The following is a 12,417-nucleotide window of genomic DNA, read 5'->3' on the forward strand; positions in this document are numbered from 1 at the left end:
CAATACAAAGACACCCATGGACAGTCGTCGTCACCACTTGTTTATTGCTCTTCACATTTTTATTTGACAACACCCTTCTTGTTTTTGTTCTTGTTTGACAAAGATGTTATCATGTCAGTGAACTGTTATATGTCTCTCTTTTTTTAAGAGCCTTAAAAAATATATTGCAATTTTATATTATGCACTTTGGGTGCAAGAAACACGTTATGAAATGTGCCAAAATCTATCAGTAAAGCTTGACAGCATCAGAAAAGCAAAATTAACATCTACTAAAGATAGAACCCAAAAGGAGCACTTCACTTCTGAATGCGAAGAAAATGTAAAAATTAAAAAAAGGACCTCCAATTCCATTTGAAATGAACTAAAGTACACATCCAAAGCCTTTAGAATCTATAACAGAGTCCACAAGGAGTGCAATAGCGGGAGCAAGTACCCCAGGAATGAGTCCTAAAACCTAAACCTCTGTTAGCATTTCAGCACCTTCAGTTCCCTTATCTCAAAGTCAATGGGTTTTTTTTGAATGGGTTTTTGGTCAGAAGCCTGAAATAAGGCCTGGGGTTAGCACAAGGTAAAGAGACTTTTACGTTTTGTTCTATGACATAGACTGCTTGAGTAAATACCACACTCATGAACTTTGAAGCTTAATGAAAGATGGTTGCTAACAACTTGCTAAATGAGATGACAAAATGTCTTCACTCCGAGACGCACCTAAGATGGCTTTACAGCCTCATTGTGGTCGTGATGTTAAGTCATGCACCTTGGTGTTGGTGGTTCATAGCCAACACGTTCTTATCCCTAGTTATTACACTCAAGGTATCCTCTTGCGTCTGCTCTTTACGGTCCGGGATGCTGCTACTGTGATGTCAACACAAGCACATGGTAGGATTACACTGCAAGTGGTTATGTTTGACAAAAAAAGCACCTGGCAGCCATGCTGGAACATCAACTAATGCACATGCTGGCATGGAGGGTTCAGATTAGGGGAAGGAGTCACATGGAAATGTGTAGAAAAAACCCCTCTCAGACCGGATATAAAAACTGCACTCCTGCATGAAGTTCAGGACCATCCAACACCTCTCCCTCCTGTGTGCCGTATAGGTGCATTTGTGCTGCTTGTATTACGTTGTTACCAGTAGTATTTCAACCTGACACCACCTGGCCGCATTTTGATGCAGATGGCTCCCCACCAGCGTATAATAACACTGCAACTGGTTCTGTCCAGCCGCATTGAAACCTGATTGGTCCAACGACATCTCATGTAAATGCTAAAGGTGGCTTTAAGCGTTGCAATCTTACACCAAGAGCACTGTCAATGCAACAGTTTTTTATGAGTTCGGAAGTACCAAATGTGCTGGCAGACCGTAAAGTTAGCTTGTTACTTTTCACAACTGCATTCAAAAATCTTAAAAATGGCGTTCATTTATGAAGATTATCTTGCTGAATAAGACATGTAGGTATCATAAACATTTGCCACAGAACATATTTTCTGCAATAATCTAAAAATCCAATGGAAAAACTCCCTTAGGCTTTTTGACAAGGGAACCATGTGACACAAGCTTCTGTGTCATTCTACAGAAAAACGTCATCCCTGGGGAATTCTATATTGCCGTATGTATTTATTTAGTCCAAGATGGCAAACACGGAAAATGGAAAACTGCATTTGCCTTGCCATTAGTCATTGGTGACAGTGCACTGAGAGTCTTTGATACTAATCTTGAAAACTGCATTGCTCTGCATCTCCATGACAACCTTCTGGTGTGCAAAAGGTCTACTTGAGTTCAGGAGGGTAGTTTGGGTTCAAACAAAATGAAAGCCGCAAATGCAGTTATCCATATCTTGCGACACCATCTTGCCCCAAGGACAGTCCTGATGTCCTCTGTATAAGTGGCATCGTGGTCTCAATGGATCCCTGGATGAGAGCTTCATGGACTGTAAACTGCAAAATAAACATTCACAAAAATGTGAAAAAAAACTATGCATTTGCACTATAAAAATTATGTTAAACAACTGTATTCAACAATAGAGTCAGGTTCAGTCCCTGAGAGGACAGGGTCTTTTTTGCAAGCAACGTTGGCCATAAGCATATATCTCCTGATCTTTTAATGCCTTTTGTATCATGTGCTAATTGCTTCATTCTGCGTGGTGTTCTCACCTTCAAAACAGGCTTATCAGGCCTTAAATTTTATCTCATATTATTTCCTACATAGGAGATAGCATCCTGTATGTAGGAGATAACATATCATATGAAGGAGATAGTCTGCGTCTGTAACTATATTGGAAAGAAAAACAGAAATTAAACATCACACAAGTATTAGGAATACACTAACTGCATTTTTTTTTTTAACAATCTACCTTCTCTCCTTTTTTAGTGTGTACCATATGTGAGAGCCGTGCCTGTAGTTTCAGCAAGTGGGTGTTGAGTTCCACCAAAGTTGTGTCTTTTCACTTTATTTAAAATTTTTTGCTGTTTTTTTTTGTTTACAGACTGCGATCTCAAGACCGTACAAATATTGATTACAGGACCGAAAGACCTCTGCAGTTATAATCTGCAGTACAAGGCTGAACCCCCATAACTGTTGACTAAACAAAACAACAGATTGGGATTTTGAGTAACTTTCTATCTTAATTTCTTTTACAAGAGGTGTGAATATCTGCCCACAGGCCTATTCAGACTGTTACACAATAGCCCAGTGATGTCTAAAATGTTTTTTAAAAGTTAGTGACTTAGAAGTATTTGACCTAGATCTTATTTAATAGTTAAGCGGGTTATTATACAGCTATGAAAGGGCTACTAGAAGGCTTTAGCTTTTGTATTCACATTTTGGTGGCATGGGCATGCATTAGGTGCAGGCACAGAATTGTCAGATATTTGCATTAATTACATAACCACTGCATTTTTTAAAAACACGCCTCAACAGAATAAAAATAGCTTTTTTCCCCCAATCAATGCAAGATCACTAAATGCAGTGTGCTTCTTTTATCATTTCAGCTCCAGCTCACAGTGGAGGAGGCCTGCGTTACCATGATACATCATCCGCCTCCATGTGAAACATGCTGGCTGGGATCATTCACAATGTGGCATAAGGTAAAGAGAAACAGGCAGGATAAAATAAAACCTCAACTCATATCTTTGCACTACCTACAGTATGTGCTATTATGTGAAGTGTCATTCAAAACACTATTTCAGAACTTGCCATAAATGTTAAACACTACAGGCTGTGGAACCATGTGTATAAGGAAAATTCTGCGGTGGGATTTTGCCCCTTAAATGGTGCTTTTGCAACGGGAATATCTCTGACAATGAACAGAACACTTTGACAGAGGATAACCTGCCAAAGTGCATTTCATAGTATCAGTTTCAGTCCGTTCCAAACAAAACTTATTTATGTTTGAGTGCTGCTGATTTACATTGTGTGATAACATGTATAATAATCAGCACATGGCAGTGATAACGTAATCAGTCAAAGTCATAATCTCACATGCCTGTATTAGCCTCGCTCTGAGGAGGAGCAGCAGTGACTGTTGCTGTGTGAGTGCTGGCTCAGGTCTTTTTGTATATTTTATACAACTCTTTCACCTGTCCACCTGCTGTTTCAAACAACATCATAACAGAGAGCGAATGACTTGTGAATTAAACACTACAACAAAGTAGCACAAAACACTTTAAATGGAAACAACGTCTTTACTGCACAATACAAGGTGGTGGCATTAAATGTGTCGAAATCACATGCTAGCAACAAAAAAAAAAACAATGCTAATTCAAAGTTTCTTTGTCAAAGACTCACAGTTTGGTTAGGTTCAGAGAAAGAAAAATACTTGGTTACGTTTTGGAAAAGAACATAGATGCAGGACGTTATAACTACATCACTAAATAACTACGTACAGTATGTAAGTGATGTAAGCTTACACACTTTGCATGGTTATGTAAAGTACTCTATGTGAAGTACTTTGTATACTTACATGATATGAATAAAGTCATGCAACTATATTGACTTTTGGTTATAAAAAGGACACAAATAGCAGAGTTCTGGTTGAAAGTCCATTTCCCCTCCCCCCTGCCCTACACTGACCTTCTCGCTTTTTATACTATTTCTTGTAGACTTTACAGTTTCCATTGTTTTCGTGTTCCCAGAACGTTATTTTTTACATATTTTGTGACCACCACAACATTATGGGTTATTGAGTTGGTGTCCATTTCACATATTTCTATGAGATTGGCTGAGTATTTTATTAATTATATGACTATAAATACATGGGGTTTTGCATGGGCAGTCTTTGTTCACGCTTGAAGCTTTATTCCCCTAAAAAGAAAAAACAAACTTGTATCCTATAATATTTTTGTGTTTACTGCATGTCCATGTTAGCTCATTTATTTGACTTTGCTGTTTCTGGCAGACATTCGTAATATAGTGATGGGATTCGTAGCAGTTTTTTATTTTAAATGACTGTGTTGTCTTCTCTTTACGGAGTATCTGTAAATTTACATATTTTGCATACTTACTTAACGTACTCTATGTGAAGTATTATGTATTGTTTACATAAAGTACACAAAGTACCTAAAGTCACGTAACTATGTTACTTTTGGTTTCAAACAGGACACAAACAGTGGTCTTCTGTTTGAAAGTCCATTATCCATTTATTTGATCCTTGCTTCCATCCACCCTACATAGACTATCTCACTCAATATACTTAATTTGCATGTCTACCACGACATTTCTTATTGACTTTACAACTGTCATAGTTTTCATGTGGTTTTGCTGTTTCTGTCAGACATTCAGAATATATATAAATCATTTTTTGTGTTTATTATTGTGCTTAAGGTGTTTTTTGATCACATATGACTGTTTGCTGTAGTAACAATGTGTTTCTGAAATGGTATGAGAAGCATACATACACATACATAATGTTCCATTTTCTCTTAGGAGTTCTACCATGTAGTCAAACAGTGGGTTTCATCCAACAGGTAGCTGTTGGATCAGAAAAAAAAATCCATTCTGGTTATATTTCTCACATGATTTATTGTTCACCTCCAAGTGTATCACAATATCTCTGTGAGCTGAGGAACTACAGAATATCTGCTGCTCCTGAGGAAAGGCTTTAAAGGGTCTTCACTTTTCTTAAGTCTCTTTTCCACTGCACAAAACACCCTTTGGCTTTTTAATGTGAGGGTTAAGTGCAATCGTCATTCACATTCAGGTCAAATGACTCTGCAGTAGTCACAGGTATTTATCGCCTCTGGCTCTGATCAGTATTGATGGCAACACAAAACCCGAGTGAATGCTCTAATTTTAGCACCTTAACCAGTGAGATGCAATGACCTGCCACAACTAATTATCTTTCTCTGTCATAGCAGCACTCAAAAATCAATCCAAACATTTATTTATTTATTTAACCATTTGTTGTTGCAAAAATGTGCAAAACTGTAATAAAACGACAATGTGATGGGTCACTTGAATCCATTTGAAGATATTTACCAAAATACAAATTGATATGTGCATATGACATCATCAACTTGTTCTGAGTTCATAGATAATATATAATATTTAGGGCCAGCATCAAATGATCTATAGCGATAATTAAAGTCCATTGCACAAGTGCATTTAGGGCGTGTTAAACTCCGCTTTGCTTGTTAAATTGTGAGCAATCTGGATGCAAAGTAGGGCACAAGGGGCAAAGGGGTTGTATTTAGTGCTTAAATAAGTGTGTTTTGACTGTAATGTGAATCAGCAAGTCAGAGTGTCATCTCTAATTCCAGCCTGTTTTCATTCTTAAGTGGTTAAATACCAATGCATTTCTAGTGATTTTGGCATAAAATTCTGATGCCAATATTCACCTTTCTGTGCTGTATGATATGCCCCCCAGCATCAGCTGAAAGGCGTCTGGACAGAAAAGTTGCGGTGTTGTGATATGCAGCACCTGGCAAGGTAGCTTGATACCCAGACAGGTGGTGTCAGCTGCCACCGGACAGAACCTGTTCTGTCCACACGATGTGCCACTGGTTGGTATCAGGTTAAAACATTGCCAGTAACGATATAGTATAAGAAGCACAAAAGTCCCCAGACGGTGGGTGGGAGGGGCGGTGGAACCAATCAGACTTTCAGGCAGGAGTCCGGTGTTGTTTCCCATCTAACTGTCATGGGTTTTTTTCTACATCTTACCATGTGCCTCTTTTGCCTAAACCTAATCATCCGTGCTCTTGTTGCCCAATCCTGAGCATGTGCTTTTGTTGACATCCTGGTCCTGTTTGCCATGTGCTTTTGTTGCCTTAACAAAACAGCAGCATCCTGGATCATCAATAGAAGATGCAAAAGGATACTTAGAGCGCTGATTTGGCAAATTAGAGAAACAAGCGGCTTTCTGCTGAGTGTAATGCAGTCAGAGCAGTGATGTCACTGCAGCAAATATTGTGGGACATGAAAGCAGCAAAACTAAAAATTGTAAATACAAACTCAACAGAGGAAACAGAACTTAATTTTTAGCCTCTGAAATAATCAATAAAGTTACGTTGCTCCTTGTGTGTAAATGGACACCGTGTTTCCCTTGATGTGGAGTGCGACAGCAGCTCTGCTCTGCCCTCTGCTATGTTCGCATTTTAAAGAACGCCATTCATATTTTTCTCATTAATGATATATCATTTCACTCACTACAACCCATCCACAGGTCACTGTGTGTGTAGCAAGCAGGATGTGCACGTGTTTTGAATCCACCTATGTAAGCTTCTTACTTTCTGCAGTCTTTAATATAGCAGGAAAATACTGCGCCATTCTAACTTTAGGTTTTTGTTGGTCATTGCTACAGTCGCTTTCTGCTGCCTCAAAATAGCAATTTTCCAACAATGCACCTGACCACACCTCATTTTAAGACCTGCGCACCCATGGGCCCACAAATGGGTGCTAATATATAAGCTGTGTTCACACTCCAAGCAACATAACATTATCGCTGAGTCGCTGTGGAAGTGTTACTCAAGCACCGTTAGCGAAGGTACGTCGTCACAGAATGTGTGATTCTGCTACATGACAGAACATCATCTAAAATCTAAAATCTGTCTGAGCCCCATTTTAACATTACATTCCGTTGTCCCATTGCATCCCTGTGTGCAATTTATGTAAAGCTTGCATACAGCAAACACACAAAAAAAAATCACAGCAAACAAAGATTAATAAGACAGTACCACAACTAAAACAAGTCATGCCCGTCAGCAGCGACAAGTGTCAGGCATCATTTGCTAACAGAGGGAAGCTTTATGAAGACATTTTGCAAACATGTATTACATTACATGACATTAATTACATTACATTACAAGTTGAAATGAAGTAATTTTAACTTCTGGGAAAAAACACAGAGGAGCCATCAACACAAGTTCTTTTGTAGGAGAGCAAAAGGAGAGAATGTTTCAGTTTATTATGGTGCATTTTCAAGAATAATGTCTCTCTGTTGTTCCATTTTGACACATGCATATTTTTTTGGCATGGATGCAAGTGTGTCATGTTAAGAGTTTTCTTAATTTTTGATGATAAGTTCCTATCAGATAATATACCGTATTTTTCCCCAATGTGTAGCATTGCAGATGGTCACACCTGAGACCTGCTGAACTCACGTGCTGAAGTAAAGTCATCTGTAGTGCTGTAATCCAGTTAGACTGTCACTGCCGGCACATTTCAAATAGAAATTATGTTATTCACATGGCACACATAATGAATGGCTATGCCTATTCCCTGCAGCACTTGGTGCTGAGGAAACCAAATCCTTGAGGAAATCCTCTCCTCCGTTAGAAATGGAGGTGGATCCTGGCAGCTCAACTGTTCTGCTCCGCCTGTGTGTTTACAGCTGATGGAAACATGGAGCTTATCAGCATGTTACGTAAGATCAGGATTTACAGCCACAGTTTTAAAAGGGGAATGCCGGAGGGGCTGCTGGCCTCACAAATGTGCAGTTATTTAGCAGATTGACCTGCACATTTTTCATCCAGAGATACTCAATCACACCTGGACTCACTTCACAGGAAATCATCTACCTAAAATATGGCTGATTTAACACTTCAGAACATAAAGACTTGGAGAGAAAAGATGGGTAAGATGTGTTTGGCAGGGGAACCTACTAGACTGTTTACCTTTTGTAATGTATTAAATGATTGATAGTTATTCAGTCACATGCGTAGCTTGGAAATGCAGGAGCTAACAAAAGAAAACAAAGAGCTCTTAAATAATTTACTTTAAATACCAGCTTTTGACGACATGTTCACCTGGGCAGGATGTGAACCCTGCGAGTTCACCGTTTCTTGTGCACATCTTTAGAAATGTGCATTTGTAAGATATTTTAAAAGTTTCAAAAGTTTCAAAGAAATTACATGAAAAAGCAAAAAGCAAAAAAAGAAAACAAAAATAGAGAGCGAGAGAGAAAGAAAGAAATCTGTCCAGTTTTCTCAGGTTTTTAGAGGTTTAAATGCTCATGAAAGGTGTTGAAATGCAGCCCATAAAATTGATCTCGATTCAGTTGTTAAAAGGTTAAAACTGCAGCCACAGCATGCCGCTACATGCCGCTTACACATTGTTGCATCTTATACTGTCACATAAAATTGAAATTAAAATTTTTTTTTTTTTTAATTAATTCTATTTATTTATTTGTATAATTCCTGATTCTTTGGGAGCTTCATTGCCAACAAAAAAAATGAAAAAAAAATAAAAATAAATAAAAAATCAGGACACCCTCTGAAACCTGGAGTGACACAACTTTTTTCACTACTTAAAGATGCCTTTCACAAGTGTTTAAACTTTTGATTTCATTCATTCCAATTTTTGTTTCAACGCATGACAAAAAGGCAATGAGTTACTTGGTCAGAAATGTTCCAAAGATTGCAAGAAATTAGTAGATTTTGAACATTATTTTTAAAGAGAAAATGCTAGGGAAAGAGGAAGAGAAAACTATATTTATAATTATCATAATTACACGGACTAAATTTATTTTTAAGCACTTTCCCCCCATTTTTTAAAAGAAATAATTTTCAGGTAATTTTCTTGTTTTGTTTTTTTTTTTAAAGTTCTTGCTAATTTTGGGGGGTCAATTATTCTTTTGTTGCTTATTGCCTTCTTCCCATTTATTTTGAAAGAAATCAAGCAAGTTTGCTTAGGTTTCAAAGGGTTGAAAGGAAATGTGGTTCTAATGGGCTGGATCTCTGGGCTGGATTTATGGATGGACGGATGGAAACGCCCCCCCTTCTCTCCTAGGTGTGTTGCCGCTGTCGAGGATCCGCCCCCCGGCCAGCGTGCAGCGGGTGACGCCAGGCAGCACACCAGCTCTGACCAAACAATTTCACTGATTAGCTCCTGTATGCATGAGATGTGAGAGATATTTCTGTACCGGACTCTAGTTTTGTTTCTACAGCGAACATGAATGATATCAAGATCGCCGTGCTGGGCAGTGAAGGAGTCGGGAAATCAGGTAGGAGAGCAGCTGTGCAGCAAGTTTCTAAACATCAGAGATCGACAACTTATCACTTCTGACTGAGCTCGCCTCTCTGTGTGTGTTTGTGTGTGTGTGTCTGTGTGTGTGTCTGCAGCTCTTATCGTGCGGTTCCTCACCAGGCGTTTCATCGGGGAGTACGCGTCCTCTTCAGGTAATTCACTTTTACACAGTGATTACATTTTGGAATCAGAAATACGTCCACCTTCCTCTGTACCAACAGACACCAGGACTGATTTAAACTTTGAAACCAAAAAAAGCAAAAATAAATACTTTCCATTGGCGTAGATTGATGGAGCATACCTGCCGTGAGTGGTTATTTCAGCCTGTTTTGACACCTCTGGCTGCAGCGCTCTCTGTCAATATTGGATCAGTGTCAAAAAATGTTTTTCTATGAGTCAGACAGACTAACATTAGAAATTAGGGTCCAGATTGAAAAATCCTTTAATTCCCCATTAATTAGGGCTTGTTATTTTATTTCAAAACTATTTTTTATTATTTGATCAGATAGTTAATGATGTAAATTGTATTTTTTTTGTTAAATCTATTTCATAAAATAAGAAAATATTTTTGTATGTAGAATTCTAAATATCTTTCAATGATGGTAAACTTAAGTTAGTGTAATATTCTGTATCCCTCCCTGTAACCTTTTTCTGTCTGCACACTCATATGTTCAGCATCATGCTCCTTTACATCCCTGTCCTGCAAAAATCACAATCATCTGGATATGTTTGTATGCTTGTTTTCTAGGTCCTGTACACTGGTTGACTCGCTCTGCTGTTTTCTACCCAAAACGTCTTATCTCTTCTGCTTGTAAACTCTCTTATGTTCTGTACTTTGCATGATGTTAACAGCTGCCAAGCTTTAAACTACAGGCACTGCAGCTTCTGTCAGCATGCACACAACTCAATACTGAAAGCGTGGGCTAAATATTTGATCCATTTAGTCGTATTTTGTAATATTGTCAGCCAAGATGTGTTGTGAGGAGTGGTGCTGTAATGATGATAACACTGTGCAGCCTCCTTGAAAAGCCGCCTGACCTGCAGGGAGAATGACTCACATTAGTCTCTGATAGCAGCTCAATAGGCTATTGTTTCCCCAAGAATAATCTAGTTTCATCTGAGCTTGTTTTCTTCCTTCCTTCAGGGAGTGTAGCTGAGATACTGTGCAAGGTGTGAAAGAAAAAAGGTGCAAATTTGTCTCAGTATTGGTGACAAATACGTCTTTGCTCATTTACAAATGAGTAGGATGATTTGTGAGTAATTTAAGGTGTTAAAAATGCATCATTCAATCCACAAACACATACCAAACCAATTTGGATAAATGTAAATTATTTTACAAATCACTTAATAGTATGTTGTCCAAAGTCACCACATCAACATAGTATAGTATGTTTTCCATAAATCATAAAAAAAATGTCATAGTATAGTATGTTGTCCAAAAATCATGGAAAATGTCACAGAATAGTTTGTCATCCCAAAATCATGAAAAACGTCATGGAATAGTACGTCATCCAAAAATCATGAAAAGCGTCATAGTATAGTATGTCGTCCAAAAATTATGAAAAACAACATGTCAAAAAAGGGGTTGGAAACCACACGGTATACCATGCTGAGACACTTCATGGTATAGAATGTTGAAAAAAATTCCAAAACCATCATAATAAAGCATGTTCCAAAAACGACAGAAAACGGCATACTATAGTATGGCGAAAAATGCCAAAATATGACATGTCCAAAATACAGCTGCAAACCACATAGTATAACATGTCAAAGACAAGCATAGTATAGCATGTTGAAAAAACGGCTAAAAACGTCCTAATATATCATGTCCAAAAAATGGCAGAAAACATCATACTATAGTACGTCGAAAAAAATGTCAAAATGTGACATGTCCAAAAAACAGCTGAAAACCACATAGTATGGCATGTCTAGACATGTTATAGTATAGAATGTTGAAAAAAATGGCCAAAAACATATAGCATGTCAAAAAAGTGACAAAAACATTAAAGCATAGTATGTTGAAAAATGTCAAAATATGACGTGTCCAAAAAACAAAGCTAAAACCCCATACAATACCATGTGGAGACATGTCATAGTATAGGATGTTGAGAAAAGTGTCCAAAAACATCATAATATTGTATGTTGAAAAAACGAACTTGAAAATATATCACTATTTTACAAACTGTGTATATTTTCACCCTCATATCCACAAAAATCTTTCAGAAGTTGTACATACTGTATGTCCACATGTTGAAGTCCTTTGGTAAGACACTGAAACTCAAACTGCTCCCATTGGTCAGATCAGCACCATGGATGTATTATAGGGAAGTGTGTATGTATTATAAGGATGTGTGTGTGTTTTTGCCTGGTATGCGGAAGTCTCTCACCAGCTGCAGCTATCTTTGATGATTCCATTTTATTGTTCTGTACACAAAGAATCAACAGAAAAATGAGTCTCATCATGATTTATCGCTCCTTTTCTCCCTTTTACAGAGTGCATCTACAGAAAGCGGCTGTGTGTGGATGGGAAGCAGATGAATCTGGAGGTCTATGACCCGTGCTCTCAGGTGAGTTCACACAGAGATGGAGCAAGACCAACAAGATGTTGATCATCTTGTTCACAAAAAGAGATTTTGTATCTATTTAGATAGTCCAGTAACCACAGAAAGCATAAAAAAATGACCTCTGATCACACAGTTACCAAACATTGGTCTGGTTGAAGCCCTGCTCTATTTTGTGCAGTGAATGTACTAATTTATTAGGTAATATATTAAGAATATAACCTCAGAGGGATACATTCTACAGTCCTATTACATTACATTATCCTATGATATGTTGTAAATCATCTCATGGGAAATTGTCATCCATATATCATAAGACTGTCATAGTAGAGTATGTCATTCAAAAATGTCCAAAAAAAGACATAGTGTATAGTAGGTCATCCAAAAATCTTGAA

The 12,417-nt window shown here is 37.9% G+C and overlaps 1 protein-coding gene across 1 annotated transcript in view; it reads left to right on the forward strand.

The window, feature by feature from the left end:
- Positions 1 to 9,210: 9,210 nt before the first annotated feature.
- Positions 9,211 to 12,417, forward strand: part of rergla (RERG/RAS-like a) — a 39,231-nt gene continuing 36,024 nt past the window's right edge. Inside the window, exons 1-3 of the mRNA XM_042511664.2 lie at positions 9,211 to 9,438; positions 9,557 to 9,613; positions 11,955 to 12,028. Coding sequence (XP_042367598.2) covers positions 9,387 to 9,438; positions 9,557 to 9,613; positions 11,955 to 12,028 — 183 coding nt within the window. The 5' untranslated portion in view covers positions 9,211 to 9,386. The remainder of the gene's footprint in view (positions 9,439 to 9,556; positions 9,614 to 11,954; positions 12,029 to 12,417) is intronic.

This window comes from Plectropomus leopardus, chromosome 22, assembly GCF_026936395.1.
Source record: "Plectropomus leopardus strain MGB_pleo_1.0 chromosome 22, ASM2693639v1, whole genome shotgun sequence".
Lineage (NCBI taxonomy): Eukaryota > Metazoa > Chordata > Actinopteri > Perciformes > Serranidae > Plectropomus > Plectropomus leopardus.